This window comes from Poecile atricapillus, chromosome 15, assembly GCF_030490865.1.
Source record: "Poecile atricapillus isolate bPoeAtr1 chromosome 15, bPoeAtr1.hap1, whole genome shotgun sequence".
In the NCBI taxonomy this organism is placed as follows: Eukaryota; Metazoa; Chordata; class Aves; order Passeriformes; family Paridae; genus Poecile; species Poecile atricapillus.
Window position 1 is genome coordinate 8,019,571 of NC_081263.1, and position 25,429 is coordinate 8,044,999.

At 42.6% G+C, this 25,429-nt stretch overlaps 1 protein-coding gene across 2 annotated transcripts; it reads right to left on the reverse strand.

Annotated features, from left to right (window-relative positions):
- Window positions 1–465: 465 nt before the first annotated feature.
- Window positions 466–25,379, reverse strand: RPRD1B (regulation of nuclear pre-mRNA domain containing 1B). 2 transcript variants are annotated; one of them, XM_058850254.1, is made up of 8 exons: window positions 25,010–25,379; window positions 23,462–23,591; window positions 22,290–22,423; window positions 16,244–16,356; window positions 14,321–14,447; window positions 13,070–13,245; window positions 4,305–4,360; window positions 2,829–2,960 (listed from the first exon to the last, which is right to left on the reverse strand). In XM_058850254.1, the coding sequence occupies exons 1-7, from the start codon at window positions 25,344–25,346 to the stop codon at window positions 4,328–4,330; spliced, it is 1,050 nt and encodes a 349-aa protein (XP_058706237.1). In that variant the 5' UTR covers window positions 25,347–25,379; the 3' UTR covers window positions 2,829–2,960; window positions 4,305–4,327. The 2 variants fall into 2 exon arrangements, with proteins under 2 accessions (XP_058706236.1, XP_058706237.1); XM_058850253.1 differs by lacking the exon at window positions 4,305–4,360 and having other exon boundaries at window positions 466–2,960; window positions 25,010–25,341.
- Window positions 25,380–25,429: the final 50 nt, after the last annotated feature.

Genomic DNA, 25,429 nt, shown 5'->3' on the forward strand with positions numbered 1-25,429 from the left:
AATATAGGCCCTTTAAGGGAAGATTTGTAAATCAGTATAAAACATAATCCGCTTTGCAGATACTCTCCAGGGCATATGAAACAATCACTGTTTGCCCACAGAGGCTGCTGCAGACTGGTTAATTGAAGAACCCCTAAGCCTCCCCAGAACCTCCCAAATTAACTCCCAGGGCAATGAGAAGACCCCCAAAGCTGAGAGGCTTTGATCACACTGACCCTGCTGGAACAGCAGCTCCTGGTGCTCATGCAGGGAGGCACCTTCCTCCCATTCCAGGTTTGGCTTTTATTTGTATTTTTCCCCAGAGTATCAACTGACATGTCCTACAGAAATGCCACATTTCCACTCTGCATGGAAAACTGACACAAGGATCTCCCCAAGTCACTGCCTGGGCTTTAGAAGGGTAAAAATCCCAAACAAAACCCACAGGGTGCCGGAGCATTGAGGAAAGAAGTAAGGACACTACTGTTCAATGACACCCTCTTTATTCAAAAATAGATATCTATGAGACATTTCAGAATATACTGCTGTCAAATGGCAGCCTATATGTCTAAATTAATTCCTAAGTCAATTAATATACAGATTTAAGCTTTTGTTAAAAAAGACACACTGTGGGGAAATCTGTTTAACCTTCAGAAAATGTCACCTAGTTCACCAGATGCCCTTTGCCCAAAAAGTAAAACAAATAAAATTAAAACCCACAAGACTTCATTTAAATTAAGCAAAATAAAACACACGCATATATTCAGAAAAAAAAAATCAAAACATTTCAATTAAAAAATAAAAAGAGAGACAACTCTCTCACAGATCTGCCCAAAACACAAACGTGAGATGCCAACACATTTGTCTACATCAGTTTTTGACAGTTTTTGTCCTATAATGGATACACATTCAATCAATGCTCAAAATAACTTGGTTTAACAGCCTCGGGGTAACTCTGTGAGCTGAATCAGGATGGAAAAGAGTCTTTTGGTTTGGGTTCTTGAAGTTTGGTGGTTTGGGATTTTTTATTTTTTTTTCTTTTGTTTTTTATTTTTGGCAAAAGCAGAGAGAATGTATAGTGCTTACTCTAAAGTCTGGACCATAAAAGGCTGCACAGTCAAAGTGACTCAGGGAACGCATAGTTCTGCCACTGGAAAAATTCCTGTAAACTAAAGAGAAAAAAACATCTGTTGGCTGGGCAGTGAGGGTGCAAGGAGCGTTAAAAAAGGACAAAAGGAAGTGTCAGTAGGAAAAGGATGTGAGCTTCTGAACAACTGAATGATCAAAAGATGTTGTGTCATTGTTTGCTGTAACTGAATGTTGACCGGGCTGCTGAACAGCCTGCAAAATAAATTAATGTGGAGCAGAATGAGCTTTGCATTGCTGCCTTTTCTTCTCCTGGTTTTGACACCAGCTCAAGACCACAGGGAGGCACAGAGAGCATCTCAGCTCACTTCAGCCTCTGTCTTACAAAACCTGTGTTACCAGATCAAGTGTCTCCAGAAACAGAACCTGTTTTATAGTGAGAGGTGCTAAATTTAAACAGAATTGTATCCAGATTGGAATGGTTCAGTGATCAGAGTCCAGCTTGTCACACCTAACACACAAACTGAAATGTAACTACACCCCTGGCAGCTAAAACACTAGCCAGCAACATAATGGAATTAAGAGCTTTTTAAATTTACCTTTTTTGTTTTTTACACTTTTCCTGATTATAAAAATCAACTCACAATCTGTGACACAAAATTAAGTACATCCTTCTAATATCTACATGCATGGACAGGGTACATGTGCATACAGGATATATGCATATATATGGGCCTATTTTCTATATAAATAAATATTTATACCACATTTAACTTCTGTGCATCAGACAACTTCACTAAAGCTATGGAGAGAGTTTATATCATTGTATTTTCAATGTAACCATCCTGAGAGCAGACCTAACAGTGCCTGTCACAGGGACACCAGCAACTGCCACACACCATTCCAGCCTCTCAGGTCATTAATTCAAAGCTTCCATCACCATCTAATTTGATATAATGAAGAGGAAAAATGTGGTATAAATCTAAGGTAGCTAGAACAAAATTTACTTCCACTCCCACTTAGGTAACATCCAGTTCTGCTTTGCTCAGCACAGTGTAACTTATGAGTCCTACCTCTAATTCACAAAGAAAAGCTGTTTATTTTTATTGCCTGTAACTTCAATTTACATTCATGCCAAATGGTAACTACCTTCACATCAGGCCACAGCATTATGAGGAGCTGCAGGTTTGGGAAAAATCTTTCCCTGTACCATTGTTGAGCAGATGCCTTCCCCTGATGCCACTGTGGCTCAGGACTCGCATGCACACACATCCCTACGAGGCCCAGGAGCCATTCCACTGCTCCCAGAGATGGGGATCAGAAACCCAACTAAAACAGATGAGACTTATTCAGAAATCATACAATATTTGTACAGAGGGAAGATGCTGCATGGCCAACCTTCCTCTGGAAGCTTCCCAGGTATGTGTGTACATGATTCGTGAACTTTGTGGGGGTAACAAGTGCTAAGAGCAAACAGCAACTAAAGAATACGGGAAAAGATGAGAGAAGTTTGCCTAAACAGACCGCCCCCGCTCCCTTTAGAGCTCACAAAACTCACTCCTCTTCCTCCCCTCAAGTGAGCCAGTGTACACAGAGAGGGTGAGTACGAGCAGCCAAGAGGTTCAAAGCAGGGTCTGCAAGTTCCTTCCTACTGCAGATCTTGGAAGACTGGACTTCCAGCCAACACCAGAGTCTTCTTACTTCTTTCTGCTGGTCATAATGAAAACTGGGGCACATGGTTTGTTCTAGTCTGTTGAAAACAGGTCCCCAGCAGATGGCAGAGGTGCCAGACCTCCTGTGACATTGGGCAGCAGTGACAGGTCTGGAAGGCTCTGGATGTGAGATTTCAGCTCCTTGCGCACTTGGGTTACCCGAGCAAGCTTTTGCTTATATTCCTGAGGGAAAGACAAGAGAACAAAGATTAAGCACAGGTTAATTAACAGTGCTGTTAGTTAAGCCAGGAGTACCTTCCAGGTGAGGACTCACAGAAGGTGGCCAGGCCCTGGTGCTCTGAGCAACTGCTGGCATGACTGCAGACCCTGCCATCTGCCCCAAATCCACTGCCTACCCACAGGCTCTGGCATCCCTAAACTAACAACCCTACCCTGCCTTACTAATTTTACATGTAAAATGTCCCCAAACCAGCACACACTGGGGCCTGATAGAGCATTTAAGAAAAGTGTCAGTGCAGAGTTGCTTTATCCTTGTGTTCTTCCCCAAATACTGACTCCCAGCTGCTGCCAGAATGTTCCTCTGACACCCCTCCACTGGCAGAAGCCACAGGCTGAGGCACACCACAGGTATTACTATGCTGCCAAAATGCTCATTGCTTTCAAACTTGATCAATTTTGAACACTTAATTAATCCAATTTCCCCCTTTCAAGTCATTAAATCAAACCCAAGTTTTGATTGTCAAGCAGGGCCTCCTTTATGAGCTCACATCACAACCCCAGCAGCTGTGCCCTGAGACTGGCACAGCAGGGACACCATGGAAACACGTGTAGGACCACTGAATGTAAACCAGGGAAAAGCACATCCACACTGGATACAGACACTAGCACCTACAGGATTTTATTACAGAGGGGAAAAAAGAGCAAGCTAAAAATCTCCAAAGAGGAAACTTGCAAGTATTTTTTCCACAAATGAGGTCTGGACTGAGTAGTAAAAGTGCAGTAAGAAATCTCTCATGTGCAGAAATTGCCCCATGTCTCAGACACACCATTGACTTGTGTTCATAGTGAAAGAAAGAAAAGTTTGGACCCTGAAAATGGAAGAAAGAATGAACTTGGTCAATTCTGGTGAGAGGCCACTTAAGAGCAGCCTAGTACACGTCCAAGTTATCCAATACAGAAGATTAATTAAAGACTGCTTATGCAATTTTCAAAGTTTTGTGATTCTATACATTCACATAACATAACAGTCACAGAAGACAGCAATTGAAGGAATAAAACTGCAGTAGCATGTAATTTTTTCTGGACTGTGCCAGTCTTTACTCAACTACATGTGGCCTACTTTTCATGGCACCTCCAGGATGCAGGAAACAATGAACTTAAGATAAAAAAACCATACACAGAACAGACTGCCACATAGCCAGCTAGAATATCAATTTACTTTTCATTTCTTAATTACTTGGCAAAGAGAACAGAAGTTTATATCTCTGAAGATCAAATGAAACTAGGCACATGTTTAATCAAAACATCTTTCTGAAGAGTTTACAACTTTAATCCAGACTTTCTAACCTTCTCAGTGATGGAAATTCTCTTCACCTTCTCCAAACATCAAAGCACAGCAGTTCCTGTGGGGTTACAAGCAAGGAGTTTACACTCTCTGTGTTTCATTATTTTGAATTAGAACAGTGAGAGCAGCCGTCAATCGCAACAACTCCCGATAACCCTGCAATGGCTATGTAAGTGTATCCCATAAAGTTCCTGCCAGCACCAAGCAGGAATGTCTTTTAACAGCCTAATTCAAACTGAAATCCTTTATGAGGCTGAGTGAGTTAATATAACCAAACACTTCTGTTAACATACACAGGATATACAGTGAAATAATCTAGTCCAAACAAACCCCTCCCAGCTCCATGAACTGCAGGGTGCTGTTCTCATGCCTAGAGAACAGTAACCAAAAAAATCCTAAGCACCTCAAGGTGCACACAAATTTGTGAGGAATTTTTCTTGTTTTAATGAGAGGCAAAGACCAAAAAAAGAATGTACCCACATCCCTAATCACACTCTTTCAGGAATTCTTAAAGAGAGAAACAAGTGGAGAAAGTCATGAGATGAAGACAGAGAACAAAAACAAACCCCCCAGATTCTTTAGCATTAATAGAGAGCAGCAGCAGATAAAAAGGGATGCCATGGAGGCACAGCATTCCAACACTTGGGATTCTTCTCAAAAAGAACATAGGAGCCAACCCTGGGGAAAGGGAGAGAGAGTGCCCAGAGTGCTCAGCTGGCACATCCCCAGTGCTGGGGGCAGGAGACAGCAGCACACCAGCTCCTGCACACATGGCAGAGACAGCAGGAACATCTATTGAGCTCTTATATTCCAAATGCTGTCAGAGAGAAGGTGAAAGAGGCTGGACTTGGAGATCCACAGAAGACCATCTTAAAAACACTTTAAAATCCATAATTCAGACCACTGTCAGGGAGTGATGGATATCAAGCCAGGAAAGAATGAGCAGCACTTCCTTCCCAAGAATGCCAGACTGTCAAGAGTGAGTATCAGCAGGTGTTTCTTTTTTTGTAGTAATTCTCACTAAAGATAGGACCAAAAAAAAAAAAAGAAGGGCAAGGCAGCTGGCACGTCCTCCAGGTCTGAAAAATGGGCAGTGAAAATGAAAAGAAGTTGTAAATTCCAGGCATAAGCCAAGAAAATACCTCAAATATGGCTTGAATTGCCAAGATCCACACAAAACAATTCTGGATTTATGGATCCAATTATGGACCCACATAAAACAATTATGTAAAAGCAGGTACAACCTCCATAGAAAGACTAATGTCCTTTAATAATAATGTCCTAATACCCATTTTCAGGGCAAACCTGGCGGGGTGACCAGGATCCACCACTTCTCATGGACAGTCAGGACTGGAATGCGATGGCTTTTGAGCTGAAGATGATTTGCGTGACCATTAGAGTTATATTAGATGCAAACAACATTCCTTCCCCAGTAGAGCTACTTAGGGGAGGCTGAACCTTGCCAATGTCTTTCCTGACAGCCCAGTTCTCATAAAACACACTGACAAATGAAGAACCACCAAGATGTGTCCAAACCACTCTGCTGTTGGCAAACACATAGACCTAGGAGCAATTTCTCTGCATATTGACAGCACCAACCTGCTTCCAGACTCACAGTTAACAGCTTCAAGTGTTTAGGAAAATATTGCCCTTAGCATGTCCTTATTTTCAGGGATACTCTACATTGAGGGCTACATGGAACACTGAGTTATCAGAAATATCCTTCCAGTTTGGAGAGAGAATTTTGTATTTATATGCTGACCAAAAATAAACATCAAGTCATCTTGAGAACCATATTCCCTTCAATTCTAAGTAACTCCACCTTACTAATAAGTAAATGCAAGCATTACCTAGTCAATACTAAAGGCCTAAATCCTACCTGTTAAAAAAAAAACTGAAAAAATAAGAGAAAAATTTCTCACATGGAAAAGGCAGCAACAGCCCCCAAACCTCTAAAAATTGGCTCAGAGAAACATCACTGAATTCAGGAATGGAAACTAAGGGAGTAATCCAGAAACTAAGATTTCCTAGAATAGATGAATACTTACTGGACAGATTGGATACACATCACAGAGCATGGTAAAAAACTGTCAGCTCCATGCTTAAACCCTCTCCATCCCTCTGGGCCCGAGATACTGTGCTGACTCCTGGCAGAGCTGCCAAGGAGTGGAGAGACCATGAGCCAGAGCTGGGGCAGGGAATGCTGGCTGCTCCCTGCAAGAATACACAGCAGTAGAGACATGGAACCCCCTTGCAGCTTGAGGGCTTTGCTTTTTCCACAAGTTCTGGCCATATCCTGCAACACAGGACTCTGGAAGCAGGTTTTATGGGAAACCATGTTTTTCATGTAGCCTGTGACATGCCTGGAAACTGCACCTTGCAGATTTTTCCACAAGGTCCTTCCATTCCATAAAACTGAACAACACAAAGTCGAGTTAAAAGAAGCTGCTACTTTCCGAGGCCTTTGTTTATATTCTGTGTTGAGCTAATTGTCTCACTGCTCAGTAGGCTTATATTAAGATTAATAGTATTTGGATGCTATTTGCTTTTTTTTAGACAAAATAATGAGATCTCTGATATAAGCAGGAGTTTCAGGACGAGAGGAAAAAACTGGCACTGTGCCACATGGATGCTTCTGCTAATCAACATTTCCTTTCAGTGCGTGGCGTTCTACATCCTCAGTGGCCAAGAGAATTAGATACTCAATCCTTGAAACAAATGCAAAATCAGAATTAACCACCGCTGAATGAAGCTGACAGAACATTTCATACCAAAGCAGCCATGCCTGAACATTATAGAACTGACTGTAATCAACATGACGGGAAATTCATCCTGAGCAGTGCTGTGTGGCCTGGTTCACCTTGTCACGTTCCACAGCACAGATTTCAGCTTATTTTGGCTCAGAGTGTGCACTGGACACATCCTCTCCTGCTCAGGGTCAAGCAGGAACATGCTGTAAGTCATCACAGCAATTGCATCTACTGAAAAAACATCCAGCTAAGCACTAATGAGAATTTGGAAAGTGAATAGGAAGAGCAGCCGGTCAGGCGCAGTTTTGATATGATGCAGCTTGAGGCATCTGTAGGAAAGAAGACGACCACAAGCCAGAGGAAAAATTCATCAGAGGCTCAGCAGAAATTTGGGGAGTATGTAGTGAAGTGTGACAGCCATGTGATTATACGTTCAGGTAAAACCTCTCTTTAAAAACATTAAATACACCACACTCCTGCAGCAGGTTGATTAGGTATTCCTTAGCTTCTGCTCCTTGCCACTTAACCTATGTAAAGTACTTTAAACAGTCACTAGAAAAAGAACAGAAAGAAAAACTTCTGCCATTCCACAAGCTCATCACATCAGAACCCTCCTCAAAAGAAAAGCAAAACCAAATGCCAGGGTGAAGCCAGGTTTCCTCATTCTGCATCAGCACTAAACCAGCAAATCTGAGGTTTTATCTGAAAGACACAGTCCAGGAATCAGAGATTGAATGATGTATTTCCTTACAGAGTCTTCAGTTCATTTTCAGACCTTAAATTTGTTCAGTCTTGCTCTTTCAAATTTGACAAGGCTCCTTTCTTCTGCAGCATCATTCATCACACTTCAGCAGGGATGGTGTTTCTGCTCATGGCAGAATTACACCCTCTCAAACTGTAACTCGTTTCCTTGCTCTCCTCTTTGTTTAGGACAACCAAAGAGGCAGCAGTAGAGGCCTTCACAGAGCATTTCTCCAGCTGCTGGGAATGCATCAACCTCTGCAGTGTTCAAAAGCTCTCAGAAAAAGCCCAGGCTGCTGCCACGGTATCATAGACACAAATCATAATTTCATTTGCCAAATACCCTTCCAGAAATAAACATTGAGGGGGGTGCATTTGATGCTCACCACAAAAATCCACATCCAAGGCACAAGCCAACAGCTAGATATTCACCTCTCCAAGCATCTTAGTGACTTTTCTAACTAAGCAAGAGAGTGGTCATACACTCATTCACTTCAGTGAACTGAAAAAAACATTGTATGTTAATATTGAATTATTTTTATTCGCTTTTATTGTTTAGTATTGGTCTACTTGCAGCACTACTGTAATTATAAACAACTACAAGCACCTACAAAGTAACAGAACTGTAACTGCATTGTGCAAAGAAACACAGCAGCTGCCTCAAGCCATACACGGTCCGACAGACCCACATTCCCTGCAGTTGTCAGCTCACATCCCTACAGAGCAGCCTGGGCTCTTGTCCCACACCCAGAGGCACCAGTGGCTCACAGCTGGCGGGACTGGTGCCCCACTAGTCACCAGTTTGGTCCTTAGACCCAGCTCTGGCACTGTCTGGGTGCTCCAAGCTCAGGATCTCCCTGCCAGGGTTGCAGAGCTGACCCCACTCTGCTGCTGCTCCCCACAGCTGCTCCTGCTTCTTTGACACAAATACTGACAATTTTGTTTCCTGGCAGGAATCCTAAAACTTAACCTCCTATTTCACTGTCTAAACCACTGAAATGAAAATACCACACAACCCAAGAATTCCTGTCTGAGGGAAGCAGCAGCCACAAAGCCGTGCCAACAGTGACACACTACAGAGACCCAGGCAGTGGAAGCAGCACAGCAATAAATTGCCTATTAACCCACTGAACTAAATTGTATTTCAAGAAAATGTGTAGTGCTGGGCAGTCCAGAAAACCTCAAGAGAGAATGCACTTCATCCCTCAGAGGTGCATTATCAAAGAGGGTTTGCAAATTTTTGTGGGCATGGCATTAACACCTTATTAAAGGTGCCTTGAAGCCATGAATATTAAAACCCACAAACATCTAAAAACCCCCAGAGCTCTCAGCAGGACTCTAAGTGACAATTTTTCAGCTGCAGCCAAGAGTCAGAATATTTCCTCTGAACTGGATCTTAAATACAGTATGTTCTTTAGATTTATAGCTGCAGACATTTAAACACACATTTATTTGAGCACATACACTGCTCCACACACACTGCCTATGCTACAGTGCTCCTCATGTCACCTTTCACCAACACACACACAGAAGGTATGTGGAAGAATTGCCTTCACTGACTGCACGTCAAACCAAAAATTCTGAATGCACAATCTTCTCCCTATTTTTTCTGCCTCTTCTCCCCATCAGATTAAAACAACCCTCCCTCCACTCACTCTAGGTCTCCTACCATCACTAATTATTTCAGGTACCCATGAAGCTTCTACACAATTTGCCATTTCCTTGCACTACTTTTTCTTCCAGTCCCATCTGTTTATCTGATTTCATTTTACAGCTGCCTGGTACACCAACATGGGATGTTCTCCCCACTACATTTCCATTTTGCACAAACTTATTCCCTGGATTTTTTCTCTTTGCCTGCCATGCATTCCAGAAGAGTGCTCTGACCTCAAAAGACAATTCTCCTTGAACTTCTGCAGGCTCAGGTGCTGGAGGACAAAAAACCTCCCCAGCTGATTGTGCTCAGTAATTGTAATGGGGTAGCAATAGCCAAAAGTAACACAAATCTGGAAACTTCCATTGGAAGTTCAATACTGCTGTGAGATACAAGGACACATCTCATTCTTACAGAAACAACAGCTCCTGTTTTTACACTTGTCTGAAAGTGTATTTTATTTCCTGTCATCTGCCATTGTGAATGTCCAGGCCACCTCTGATCTATCCCAGCCACAGAAGATCAAACAGCAGCTGCAGTATCAAGCCGACAATTGCTGAGCAGGATGAAGCACCATTTTAAAAGAAATTCAGTGTTCAGCTGTTCAATGACTGTATCCCCCATACCCTTCAGGAAGTTAACATGAGGAATACACACCTTTGAAAATACATGTCTTGTTATAGGCTCTTCAGTATCAGTTTGCTGATTTTCTGCTGATTTTAGTGACTGATAGAATTAAAGACAATCTACTTTCTTATGTGCTCTTAGACTACAATCAAAATACCACAATACCACTCCCAGAATAAAGGAATCATAATTATTACACTTTGATTTTTCCCATTGCTACCCCAAAACCAGAGTTTGACCATATGCTATGATCTTCCGGCTCTGTTGCAGCTTTCTCCCTTCAAATCACCAGTGCTTCTTTGCCCCTCACTGCTTCAATCCTTACTCATGCCAGCTGTATCCATGCTGATGTGTAATTCCTTTCCAAAGCCATGCTCCTCAGCAGTGTCCCTCAAACAGCCTTACTGCCACTGCTGACAAGAGCTGTTTCACAGGGGTTTGACATGCAGAGTATTCTGAGCATTAGACACAAGCACACTGAGTTTATGACTGTTTCGACAAGTTGCTGTTTCATGAGGGACAGCATTAACAGGATTAGTAAACAACTGCAGCTCTTTAGACCACAAAAGCTGCTTTTCAAAAAGACACAGATTAGCTACATCCATTGCTCCCACAGTAAAATAATTTATGAGTAAATAAAATGCAAAAAAATCCAGAGTCATTTCCAAATTAGTTATTTCCATCTCTGAAAATATAGCCCTGACTTATTTCTGTCAGAAGCCCCTCTCCCCAACCAACAGCCTTGGCTAGACGAGGATGACAGAATCCATCTTCTGTCCAAACACACCCTCTCATCTAAGTTAGGAAACTTTAAGCACAAGAGGAAAAACTCAAAGTACCAAAGATTCTGGAAAAGATACCTCAAGAGAGCAAAGCCTACAATGAGTAGATATGTAAAACTAGATTAAGTTATTTTCTCATTTCAGACCTTGCCTGAGTAAATGTTTTGGTTTTTTAATACATTTTTAATTGCTAAAGGTTTCAGATCCTTCTAGTAAAATGCTTATTAGCACTACAAAGAAAAATCCAGGCTTATCAATACTGTGAGAACATCAAAGACTCAAACAAAACTGATAAGCAGATCTGGCCTGCCTTATCTGTAACCAGCATCTTCCACTGTTTATTAACCCTCTACAAGGGCAGAACAATGGAACGCTGTAATCAGGCAACATCCCTCACTGAGGTTTGAGAGCTGACACGAATATCAATTGTGCCTCATGTTAACTGTTGGAGTGGTATTTCCTGCAACTCTGCTTAGACTGCTACAGCACTGAGGCCACCTTGTCTGGCAGAATGACAAAGATGCCAACCTAAACAGATATTTAGTAAGAGCCTAATATTTAAATAGGATCATTCTTTATCTTCTAATGCAGCGAAGAACTGTGTTTACACATAACAGTGAGCAGGCAGCCTATCCCATTCCCATCAGCAGGATTACTATAATTAACAAAGCAACTCAGCCAGCAAAACAATTTTCAGGGTTACACTTCTGCCTCTGCCAAAGTTACAATTTTCAAGTCACATTCTTTACCAAAAGGATATTTTCCAAACAAAAAACCTCCACAACTGTCACAACATTTCAGCTAATGCATTAGAAATTCTAATATCATGTCATCATGGATTTCTCAGTTTCACAGTCTCAAACTGACTCAAAATTATGAATTGTTCTGGGCCTTTTAAAATATTATTGTGCAGCATTTTGCTACCTATTTACTGGAAACAGCAGTATGTCTATAATTTATGTATTTTTTTTTACATACACATGGGTGTCTTTCTTTTAGCAAGAAAAAACCCCAAAACCTGACCCAAGACTTCCACAGAAAATAAGTCAGCTGCCAAACAAGATTTGGTTTCATGGCATCATCTGTATCCATGTCCAAAAGTGTTTTTTCTGACTCAGTCATAAGACTGATGCTATGCTTGAAGAAATTCAGTCACAAGGCATTGAGAAACTCCAATATAAACACAGGCAAAGAAAACACTCAAAATTAATTTTATCTGAGAACAATGTTGCCTCGTCAGAGGACGAGGTTTGCCATGAGAGTAAACAGAGTCTGCAAATGCTGCAGCTCAGTCTCCTTCCAGGAGATTTTGTCCTCCACATCCCCTCCCATCCCACCCTGCAGCAGCTGCTCATCACCAGCACTCGGTGCAGAGAAGCCCTTAATGTGCCGCCAAGGGGCAGTTTAGCAGATGGCAGAGTGACATACAACCACAGCCATTAATTAAACTCCTCGCTAGTCCCAAAACGAGCTGCAGAAAGAACTTCCATGGAGAAGGCACGTCTAGGATAAACAGCTGTAAACAGCTGGCTGCACAGCCTCAAATGCTGCTGGGCTGAGCAAGGGGGGCTCAGCTCAGCCTCAGGGTGTTTCAGGGTCCTGCTCTCCCTGTTGAAAGGGGTTGTACAGGAAACACAAGTTACTGTCTTTCACTATGGGCCCCATTTATATTGCACCACAGAAGCTGTGGGTAGGTGGCTGTTAAAGGATAGAGGGCAGAAGACCCGGCTTAAACTGCTTCCCCTGAACAAGCAGGGGCTCAGGAGGCAGATGAAGGTCACCTAACCATCAGGGAATTAAAAAACCCAAGCATTATAAAAAACGCTCAGCTGATTACGGCAAAGGGAGGCAAATTTTTTTTAAAAGGGCATATCATAACAAAATAAGGTATGTGATAGGAAAATCTATTTTTCTTTAAGAAGTATAGAGCTCTGGGGTTTTCAGGTGCATTGAAACATCTAGACTGAACATCAGAAAAGATCTGCACTCTCCAGATATGACACTGCTTTCTAACCCACTTTACTCCAAGTGTAAAGACAACTAGAACCTAGAACCAAAAGTAAAGCTAACACCTGGAATAAAATGTAAAGGTAAGACATGGAATCAGATAAAGATAACACCTGGAATCACCTCCCTCAGGAGAAACCCATAGATTAGGAGTCCAGGGTGAGCGTTTGGTGAGCCAATTATCTTGCCTGGTAACGGGCACTCACCTCCAGCTTCTTCTCCTTCTCCGTGAGCACATCCTTCTGGTTCTGGGTGTACTCGATGAGCATCCGTGCCAGCTGGCGCCGGTCCTCCAGCTCGGCCGCCAGCCGCCCGTTGTACTCGGCCAGCAGCAGACACGCCTCGTCCACCGTCTTCGACAACCGCTCCGCGGCCTCTTTGTCTGCGTGCAAAAGCGTTGGGTGATTTAGAGGACAAAGTTTAAAATTTCCAATTGTTGACAGAAGGGCTGCGATTCACGAGCCGCAGGCACAATAACATCTTGTTCATAAATATACTTCTGGCTTGACAGGAAAATAAGGGCTGTTATCACAGGGATATACAGGAAATAGGACATACACCCTTTGTGGGCTGTATTTTAGACACTGACATAACTGGCTGCATTTAATCCTTGCAGAGATATCAGTGAAAGCAGGGATGTAAATCTTTGAATAGTAAACCTCTATGAACAGGTTAATTTAAATGTTAGGAAGTACCTTCAGGTAAATAAATCAGGCGGTTTCTACACTTAGACACAGTGTGCACTTATTAATTCCTCTTATATATGAAAAATTTCAAATGGATTGACTCAAATCTAAGAATTGCACACAGTCCAGTCGGACACTGTAAGAATATTTTGTGAAAAGCCAAATAAGTGATAATTCATAATGAGTTCTAAATTAAAACTACCTCCAGGAACAAGAGTCAAATCAGTTCAACCTCTAAATGCTTCTATTAAAATTACTTTTCAAATGCAATTGCAAAAGTTAATTTAAAAAAAGACTGATAGATTAACGGGGGTAGCAATTTGCCTTTCCCACAGCAATCAAGGAGTATGTGTGTCCTCAGTAGTCTCTGGCAGAACTCAAAAATATATCAATCAAGGACTATGTGTGTACTCAGAACAGTCTGATAATACTTCAAGATATCTTAACAGTTGAGGTGTTCAAAAGCAAACACATCCACTTGAGAACTCTGGCCAAATTTCCTTTATATTCTTGCAAAATCCTGATGATGCTCTCCAAGTACAAAAGCCTCAGACCAAGACAAAAATATGGAAGTAGCTATGTAAATTTAATCTTCAGTGTTACTTCACAGGACTGCTATCTGTTAATTACCCCTACACCAACTACAAATCAAGGACACAAAAGCAGGAATTCACTCCACCTTACATTGTGATTATTAAAAAAAAAACAACCCGCACTTTGATTTCTAAGTTATTCTTTGGACCCATGTTCATTCATCTTCCAGTCTCATACCTGTAATTTTCTCCAGTAATGAAACATCTTGAACTTCCTGAGGCAGGGAAGCAATTTTTTGCCGCACTGTCGCATCTCCTGACGCTGCATTTTCCAGGTCTTGCAGGGCTTTGATCAAATCCTCGGTCTACAAGTGAGCCAACAGTAAAACCAGGTAACCTTAACCACATCCTATTCCCAGGGATGTGATCACTGCAGAGGAGCTCACCCACCTCTGAAAGGCACCATTTTTCTTCAAGTAATTTTTAAACCTAACACAAGGAGCATTCATTGAGTTTATACTATCCCAGTGTTTAGCTCCACCTGCATAATTACAGCAGGGTCATCCTTCTCAAGACTCTGCAGTGGGAAACTTCTCCATCTAATTAAGAAAAGTGATCATTTAAGATATATCTGAGAAGAACGTGACCACACCAGTCTGAGAGAACCACCAGCCCTGTGTGCTGCCTCAAGCTGGGACCTGGAATCTTCCACCCAAGCATCCCTGGCAGTCTCTTTGCCTCCCTGGAGTGTACAGGCACCTTTTTGTTCTGTTCCAAAGCTGCATTCTGACAGAGCAAAATCACCCAACATCAAATTTCCATCTGTCCAAACAAAACTGAATTAGATTTCCATCGTGACAAGGTTTAGAATTCTGCAACTTGTTATTGACTAGAAACTCCAATGATTATGAAAGCTCTTCTTATAAAGCAAATGTTGTAATCTCCTCATTTTGCAAAGCCTAGGCTGTCCTCACTCAGCTCTCTGCAAGCACACGGCTTTCTGCAACTAAACTGGGCTCCTTGGTGTGCCCTCAGCTCATCTCTCAGCTGGCTTTAGTGCACTGAGGAAATATGTGTCAGTTTGAATTAATTCACTCAAAATGGATCCAAACTTCAAAAGAACATGGATGAGGACAGCTCTAGGAAGACCCTCCCTGTCATGTTTTATTTCTTCCTTGTGCAAAAAAAAATTAAACAGAGAAACTCCCTGTACGGAAAGAACAAAATGTTGCCTTTTTGTTTTAAAAATCCTGAAGTAGGTGAGGTTTTTGAAACAGAACACTATGCCCATAAACACAAGCACTGATTTTTAAACTACAGTTCAACAGTTTAAAAGCTAATTAAAATACTGACAAATTTTAAACAAATATTTTCTTAATCTGAAAAACAAAGAGGTCCATTACCTAATATTTACTACTTTCTTGCAAACTGCAAATGATTTCCAACAGTAACAATGTTTATAATCAAGAGAAACCATAAGCTGCAAGGCATCTGGAGGTAAAAACAACAACAAAATTTTCTCTTATTTCCTTGACAACTGTTATTTTTATTTTTCAATGTTTACAGTTTACCAGATGGATGGTGTAATTTTTTATCCCCTTCAAACAGACTCTGGGTTAACATATGTTCATTCTGTAGCCTCAAATGGCTGCAATGATTTTCTATTTAATTCCAAATATTTCCCCACACCAGTAACATGGAGCCTCTGAAGTCCTCAGTGCTGGTCTTCCTACCAGCACCATACAAACATAACAAATGTTGTGCTTTTTAACAACTTATGGAAAGATATAGCCTACAAAAGAAAATTGTGTATTAACAGTTCACAGCTTTAGGTTTTAGAGGCTACATGTTGATTTTAAAAATACTTCCAGATATGGCCTGTTCTTCTAGCACTCCTGAGACTCTTTCCTGGCAGCACTACTCAGACCTTGGGTAAGATTATCCAGAATTGCTCAGAAGTGTAACACTATTGCAGTAGGAAAAAGGAATCTGTTGCATTTCACACGGACTTCTCAACCCCAAACTGCATCTCACCACTAAACCCATTTCACTTGTTGTCAGCTCCACCTTGTGGCTGTGACACAAGGGAGGTGGCTGGGACACAGGGGAGCTGGCCGTAGGGCTTCCAGAGCTCCTCCCAGGCTCAACCCATTCCACGTACCAGCAATGGCCCAGCACTGGGGTCTTGGGGTGAGTAGCTCCCAGGGTAATCATCATCTTCCTCCTCTTGTATTTGCTGGAAAGTTCGCTTTAAAGACTTCTTCTCCTCTGCAACTGAAGACATAGAAACAACTCATTTGGATGCCAGATCTGCCCACCTTAACTATCTCTACTTCAAAGAATTACACCAGCTGGATACTCTGATGATTAAACCCTCTAGGGGATGACCACAGCTGGACTTTAATGTTGGCATCATATTCCAAAAACTCATATGCAAAACAGTAATAAAAGATTGATTCCCCCCCCCCCCCATGTATCTCTGTACATGCCAGCCTGAGGATACACGAGCAGTGTGCACTTTGTATGTGTTTTTGTCTCCTACAATGAAGGTAGGAAAGGCAAATAAATGTGCTATTTGTCAATAAATGACAGATTTCAACCCTGCTCAGATGTTCTGGCTAACACTGAGCATACAGGTGAGGATTTCCACCAGTAGAAATGAAGCACTGATATGAAGGTACACAAGGACAAAAGAATTTCAAGTTATCTTTCTACATCAACTATATTCTCACTGTGGTCCCACAATCAACACAGTAATTGCTGGTTATTCAACCTTCCACTCCTCCATCAAAATAAGGGCTTCAGGACAGTTCTGTGAAACTACAGCTCCAAGATGTGGCAGCAACAACAGTAATGGGCAAAGCATGAACTGATCTCCAAGCAGGTAACCTGCAACACTTCAGAAACAGGGATGTCATAAAACAAGACAGCATTGGTTAAATGAACCTCAGCATGGAAAACATTAGCTTGAAAGGGAAGAGACAGTTTATTTAAATGAGTCAGAACTCTTAATAAAGCCTTTGATCCAGCCACAGAACGTTCAAAAGAAGGTAGATCATTTTTCAGACTTGCCACCAAAGATAATAAGATATGGGGTAATTTGTAAGAAATCTTTGGACGGTCTTAAGAACATCTATTCAGTGGAATCAAGTCTTGCCAAGATAATCATGGAGTTCAAGAACAGACTCTGTATATACTTTGATTCACAGGAAGATCCAAGATCACCAGACTGTCCCGTTCTAATGGGGAACCAAACAGAAAGGTCTGGCTTTAAATGCAAAGTTTTGCCTGCCTTGTCAGGTGGGACATATGAATAAACTTAATTCTAATGGAGAGAAATCAGAGGAGCTGTTACATCCTGCTCACTGGGGAAAGAGCTGAACGACCTTCCCAAGGCAGACACAAATACATCTGTAAGAGAAAAGACCCACTCAATGGAAGGCAAAGCAGCACACAAAAGTTACCCTAAACTAAAGGAATTGTTGATGTTCAATAAAACGAAGCTACCTAGGCTAGAAAAAGGACAGTTAATTATTTCATGTATTCAATTGATATATGAGGGCTTGACAATCTGACTGACAAGCCAGTGAGGCACCAGATCAACAAGGAAAACAGCTGCTGCCCACTGAGGTCTGCGAGAAACATGAGTTGGGTTGAACAGGAGATGAGCAGATGATAAAGTGGCTAAAAAGAGCATTTAAAATTACCCAGCCCAACACAACAGGTCATCTGTATTTATCACTTGTATGTACTTATCATAAAATAATTAACCAACAGAGGATAAACACAAGCAAACCAACAGAAGAATGCATGACCGCAGCGACTGCACAAATGAAATTAAATTGAGAGATGGGATTCAAATTGCTGAAGAGTTATTCCTGCTGTGTTGCCAACTGGTCTACCACAAGACACAGCACTACACTTGCTCACCACTCTGACACAAAGGATTCAGAATTCATTGAATATTCCACCTGAACAAGGCCAAGTGAATCTGACTGGAACCACTCTGAAGTCGGTGCACTGAGCACCTACAAACCTAAGCAGCAGTCACTGGAGAATTCTAGAAACACTATCTCAATTTCATCAAAATAGTAAAAAACCCCTATGCTTATTTGCAAACCCAAGAGCATATGTAGCAAAAGGACCCCTGAAAGAGAACAGAAGCACAGCACAGATTATAATACACCCTGCTTGGGTAACTTAAAAAATCTGCCTGCCAGGAGTAATTTAACCATCACAACCTACACTAGTAGAAAAACATGTCAAATCCAGCCAGAGAAGACGAAAACAAGCACCGAGAACATCCAGGACTGATCAGAACGTAATACATATCCAAGACAATCAAGATATCCTTGTAGAATACAGACAGCTTCTTCCACGAAAATCAAGAGCCCACCTTGACATGGACATAAAGAAGACAGAGAAACCCCAATGAAGTCAGCTCTCCTGCTTTGCTGTGCTCTTCACAGAAACTGAACTACTCCTTAAAAACCTCCAAAGGGCAAAGCACTCTCCATTTCACCAAAATGACAGACAACTGCTCTCCTAACAGTTTTGCAGTGACACTCCAGAATGTTACTTTGCTGTTGCAGAGTCCACAAACATGGGCAAAAGTACTTCTGCACCAACTTTTATGCTACACACCATCTCCTGGTTTGAGGAATGTTACAGTGTCAAAGGCCTTGCTGATAACTGAGCTCTTCCTGTCAACTGGACACCTGAGGGATCTTCACAGTTCAGGCGCTCACTTTTCTGTACTCAGCTCTTGATGCCTGTTCAAAGGTAAACAGGCTTCTAATGAGCCAGCAGCCCCTCCAACTGTTCCATACCCTCCCCTCTTTGGGGTAGGTAACTTGTGCTTGCTGAAGTTCTCATTACAATATATATTTGTTGGCAGCCTCTCCTAGGGTGAGCACAACTGGAGCTGAGCTGCTCCAAAACCATACCTAGCCCTGTGTCCAGGTGCTTCTATTTCAGCTACCCTCAGAAGCCTCCCTGCCTGCTCTCCTCTCTGTTCTTCTCCATATTTTAATACAGGTCTGACTTTCTGTGCCAGAATTTGCAACATAAACACAATGAAAGCAGTCGGGGAGCAGCTCAGCTCTGTGTTAAGAGCGACACACTCCTACATCACAGCACATTCAAGGACCTTCTTCAATTGCTTGTTACGAAGACAGCACAAAGAAAACACATCAGGTGTATCGGCTGTATTGCCTGAAGGGTTTCACATCAAACCTCTAAGACCTAGTTTTTCCAGTCTTTGAGAGAAATGGGTGGTTTTTCTCTTCTCTATTGCTTGTGAAAAGAAACATTCTAATAAAAACGAGATTAATGAGAAAGCAAATGCAAGCTTAATGAATACATTTAGAGATAAAACAATGTATCAATATTCAAAAGCTCATTTCCATGCATATGCATATCTCCTCAAGGAACCCGAAAGACTAAAATCTGGTAGTCAGCTGCACCACTGAGCAGGCAAAACAGGGAATAGAATGCTTAGAAAGGGCTGGTTGTCTTACCCCTCTGTCTCTCTGAAGGGAAATCAGCTCTGCTCCACAGCAGGAACTCAGCATGTGCAGACAACTGAACTGCTGTGCATTACCCAAGGTCTTGCTACTCACAAAACAAGAAACAAACTGTACCACTGAAACACTCACAGATGAGCTTTAAAGATCTATTTCCTCGCTGATACAGGACTCCACTGCATTTTGGCAAGTCTCACAACTCTAAGTGGTGCTCTCAAGACAAGCAGAGCCATCCTTCTCAGAGAGAAGCACCCACCAGACAAGGAATTTAAGACATTGCAGTATGAAAAATAACAGAGAACTACCTGCACTGACCTGTTGGCATACTTCGAGCTGAGGAATAGTTGTTACCACAGCACCAGGTGTTATCAACAGCACCAGATGCCCTCAGGGAGCTCCAACATTTTAACATCACAGCTTGCAGCAATCTACAAACACTGACATTGCCTATTTCTCAGCTGTGTCTGCCTTGGAAGTCCACAAACCCAGAGAGCCAGAATGGCTTTGGAGGAGCTCTGGACTATGGTTTTACAGATTTAAGACAATTGTTCTATCTGTAAACCAGGACACCCTAATCTCCATCTTGTTTATGTTCACCTGTTTGAAAATGGAATATAGCAACCACAAAAACACCTTTTACAACTCACCAGAAACTCAAACACTAATTTATCTCAGAAATCCATAAAACCATCAGGTGAAAATAGCTCTTATCATGAAGAAGCTAATTTGCACACACACCAGTCAAAGCAAGGGAAAAAACCCACAGGATAACTCTGCTGAATTTTTCAAATTTCTTTTTGACCATGAACTGACAAGGCAGTAACATTCACTCTCATGAAAAGCCTGAACTTTCCTTCAAATAAAAGATACTACATTCATATCTCTAATTACCCAGTCAAAAACTAAGTTTCTTGCCAAGTGAAGCTGTGCACACAGCAGTTCTTGAAGGGTTCCTTTTCCTTCACTCTGCTTCCCACAGACAAAGATCTGTTACTCTTAGGAAGCTTGATTTTGTACAAATGTTTTTAAGTTGAGAAGACAACAGTAGCAGAAGTGGTTGATACCCTCAGGCAAAGGAAAAGAACACTGAGCAACAGCTAGTTGCCAAATGACCAGGAAATAACACATGGTATCAATTATCAATGACTTTAGATTCAAAGTTAAACACTTGTGAAACACCCAGGTAAATTAAAGTTTCAAATGCTCAGTTAATCAGGTCAGGGCAATCAGGAGTGTAAATTCTGGCCTTTGATAACACACAGGTGCCTCATTCACTGGACCCAGACAAGTGGAACCCAAACATGAGCCAGTTCATGCAGAGACTGTTCACCTTCGCTGCTCAGAGTACAGACTCCCTCTGTCTCCATACAGATGGGACAATCCCTTTGGTCAGGGCACTGGTGTGAGCTGCTAAAGCACCCATCCAGCAGTTCTGCCCAAAGCAGTGTGTGAAAAAGCACAAAGCTACAGCCAGAGATGTCTTTACACACAGATCTCATCCATGCTCATATCTTCATATTAATTCTACATTAAATACCAACTCGATCAGGCCTTGTTTTCACCACCTAAGAATGGCATAAGAGCCATAAGACCAAACCAACCCGCTCATACCTTCAGAATTCTGTGGGGAATAGAAAAAAATATGACCAGAGCAGCAATGTCATTCCAGCTCATTTGAAGACACTGACACTTCACAGAATCATAGAATGGCTTAACAGAAGGGACCTTAAAGGCCATCTCATTCCAGCCCCCCTGCCATGGGCTGGAACACCTGCCACTAGACCAGCTTGCACAGGGCCCCATCCAACCTGGACTTGAACACTTCCAGGAATGGAGCACCCACCTCCTTCAGCTGTAAGGTGGACAAATATTCATTCCCTTAACCAGAACGCTCCTGATTTTTAATGATCCTCACCTTCCACAGTTTAGGCATCCCACTGCTCCCCCTCTTTCCACTGGAGTACTACCAGTGAAACACCTCCAAGTGCTACAGAAGAGGCAGGATCTGCCAAAGCAGTAAATCAAAGCATAGAAAACACAAGCTTATGCTCAGTTTCTCACAGGACCCATGCAGTAATGGTTATAACTGTGATGTTCTAATGATATTAAATTATGCAAAGTTAGAGTTTTCTCCAAATGACATTATCTGGCATAAGAAAAAAAGGGACCAGACAAGCTTCTCGGGCATATATTCCAGACTTCAATTATTCAAAACTCCTTGCTGCACCATAATTAAATACAGTAATTATGGAAAACAAAACAATTAATATCAGAATGAAAGCACTAACAGTGATGAATAAGACACTCTAATAACCCAGCTGAGCAGTCTCAGAGATGCAGAGCAGGACACTTGATTTGAGGTGGACACAACAGTTCCCTGCATGACTGCCTTGCTTTCACCCCAAAAGGCAGCCCTGGAGCACTGTATCTGCACAAGCAGCTCCAGACATCATGCCCAGTTAAGCTCACTGCCAGCCCCAAGGCACAAGACAGCACACCTGCAAACCAGAACTGAGGGTTTAATGAAAATCAGACTTCTCAACATGGTCCTGAAGAATCTCCATCATTGGCTCTGGCAACAACTCAACCAAACGAGCCCAGAGCTCAAGTCCTCACAGTACTTCCAGTGAAACATGCACCAATTTAAAAACAAAACACACATGACAAGCAGTATGCATTCACCTTTTGTTTGGGGGCTGTTGGAGTCTTCCATAGACAGTTTGAGCTGCTGGATGAACTCGCTGCCATACACACTCCTTTCCTGCCAGATATTCAGCAATCGTTCCAAGGGCTTCTTGCAGCCCTCATCTGCTTCTCTGTTCAAAGATTAGGAAATCATTACAGATCAGCTGATCAACACACCTTATGTTTTCAGAGAGCATCTTCCAAACTGGCAGCTGCACACATTGCAATATGTGAACATTTGGAGAGAATCTTCTTCATATTGTCTGAGACAAACTGTGCAAAACACACTTGTGGCAAATTTTCCCCTTTATTTGATCTAAAGGTTGCCTGGAAGTGCCCCACCATTCCCACCTCAAAGTAAGGGTAGGAAAGATGTGAAAGAAGAAACTTGCTACAATTCAGAACATGCAATAAGAGTTTATAAAAAATCCTGAAGCTGACAAGATTACAACTCCGAGTATTAACTTTAAACAGTTGTTTCAGCCAATAACATTCCAATTAAAAGCAGGCTGATTGGATCATTAGGCACTTAAATGAACTCAGAGCATGCACTGACAGTCAGACAGCCCTCTAGAACACATAACAGAGCAAATGTTGTTTAGCTGAGATAACAGGACTTATTATGCCATGTAGACACAACCTTAACTAAACAATGGTGCATTTTTGGTATGGTAGTGGCTGCATCACTTCTTCCCTTTTAACTATGAAATTCTTTCTTCCTCCAGCAAGGATATTACTGATCAGGTAACATACAAAGAAACTGCTCAAACCAGGAGGCTGGTGAGAATCCAGTGACCCAAAACATCACTTCTTTTCAAGTCTTTTGACAATGGGGCAGAGTCATTCATTATGGCTTTAATAAACATACCCAACTGTTCAATTCCACTGCCCATAAACAGATCTGCCAGATCTTTAGGTAACAATTGAAACAAAGTCCAGAGGAGTTGCACGTAGAGAACAAAGATGTGAAGCTGTGAAGGACTGGTTCACACACAGTTACCCATTTACACTAAACATTCCCCAACCACAAAGCAGTCAGGATCCAATCTCTACTACAGAGAGGGTACAAGCACCTCTACGTTTAAAAAACAACAAAATCCAACTGAACTAAGCTTTGAACAATAAGAACGCAAATCCCAAGAGAGAAAAGCTGAAATACAGCAACATACCTGGCAACATGAGAAAATGCATCCACAAGAACAGATTCAAATTCCCTGGTAAATTCAGGACCTTTCCTCTTACTGTTCTGGATGACATCGTTTGCTAAATATAGGAAAGTAAGTTTCCTACTCGATTTTGCTGAGAAAGGAGGAAAAAAAAGCAAAAAGCAAAATGAGAGTTTGCATTTATTTCTCATTTCTTTCACCTAGAATCATTAACAGGGCTTTCAAAGTTGTTTACAGCTTTGCAGTCTAAAAACAAAGTTCAAAACATTTCCATATTAGCAAAGGAAATCAGGGGCTTTCAAGTGGCCTTCTGCTCTTTTTTAATTACTTCATACAAGAAACATGAGTTTAATGTTTTTTGTGCACAATGACACCTCAACTCTGAAAAACCAATAAATTTTAAACACAATTAAAACAAGCTGGTCTAACTCACCAGCAAATTAATACAAAAATTAGTTTATTTTTTATTAATTAACTTCAGGAAAAAATACTTGAATTAAACAGTGTAACTCAGAACTGAGAGAAACTGAGAAAGCTATTGTGGAGACTCAAAAATTTTCCAAACAATGCTCCAAACATCAAATTTCTTCAATATATCCTACTTTTTCCTATTTTGACACCACTAGTTTCTATTTCAATATGGCCACAACTGGGGAGTTTTGCCCCAGTAAAACAACCACGAACACACAGAACGCAAAAAACAAAGGTGCTCATTTCCACAAAAGGGCAAACACAGATCTTCCAAAAACTCGTCAATAAACTGTAAATATGCCAGCTGCTCCAAGGGGCTCAGAGCGCTGTAGCCCGCAGGGGAATGGTAACACTGGCTGTTTTCAGAGCTGCACCTGGGGACAGGGCATCCACACAGAATCCCAGAATGGTCTGGGTTGGAAGGGACCTTAAAGATCACGTTATTCCTACCCCCTGCCATCGGCAGGAGCACCTTCCATTAGGCACTGGCAGTCCCCCTTGACTTCAGGATGAAGTTATCTGGGAAATTACCTTTTGTTAATCTGCAAGAAAAACACGCACAAAATATTTCCGGATGATAGCACCAAAGAGTTCTATAGACTTCTACAACTACTTTCTCTTTGCGTATCTCCTCTCGCTAATTCTATAATGGGGGAGTTGTATCAATCCAATCCCAAAATTTAAAAACGGAGTCAAACAGCCAGAGCACTTCCAAGTTCCCCTGAGCACAGCCAGGGGAAGTTAATTGGTACATCTCTTGTTTTACACCCAAACCGCCCACCCAGAGCTGAGCATCCACTCACTCTCATGTCACACTTGGCTGTGCCTCCATCCTCTGCCTTCCCAAAAACGCCGCCTATATCACCGGAATCCACCCCTCACACGTGGTATTCCCCCCAAAGTTTAGTAAACACCAACAACAGCAGGTAAACAGCGCCCAGGCTCCCAGAAACTCCCGGGGCACCAACTTCTCCCGGCGCCGACCCGCGGAGCTCTGCGAGGAGGAACCGGCCGCACTCCCCGGTACCTCAGGGCAGGGGCTGCCGGAGCGGCCGCCGCCGGACAAACCCCCCCGCGCACCTTTGCGGAGCTCCCGGTGCCACACGGCGACGATGGGCCCCGCGTGCTTGCGGTGGTGGATGAGCCACAGCGAGAGCGTCTGCACGCTCTGCTGGGAATTGCTTAGCTCCGATAGCTTCTTCTCCAGCGCCGACTCCGAGAAGGAGGACATGGGGCCGGGGCTGCTCCGCCCGCGGGGGGGGCGCGGCGCGGCCTCACCGACAACAACCCGCCGGGGCCGCCGCCACAAGATGGCCGCCCGCGCCCTGACCCCGCCGCGGGGCGAGGGGCGGCATCGTACGGAGCGCCGGAGGGAGCCGGGCCGCACGGCGAGCGGGCTCAGCGCATGCGCAACCATCGCCAGCGCCTGCGCGCTACCAGCACTCGCGATTTTCCTCCCAGCGCCTGCCCGGGCCCGCGGGAGCTCTGTGGCGCTGACAG

Excerpts from the sequence above, each read along its gene's own strand:
- RPRD1B (XM_058850254.1), bottom strand. The coding sequence starts at position 25,346 with ATGGTTGCGCATGCGCTGAGCCCGCTCGCCGTGCGGCCCGGCTCCCTC. Across the intron at positions 22,424-23,461 it reads GCATTTTCTCATGTTGCCAG|AGAAGCAGATGAGGGCTGCA; the intron begins GTATGTTGCTGT and ends ATCTTTGAACAG. Across the intron at positions 14,448-16,243 it reads CCAGTGCTGGGCCATTGCTG|ACCGAGGATTTGATCAAAGC; the intron begins GTACGTGGAATG and ends GCTCACTTGTAG.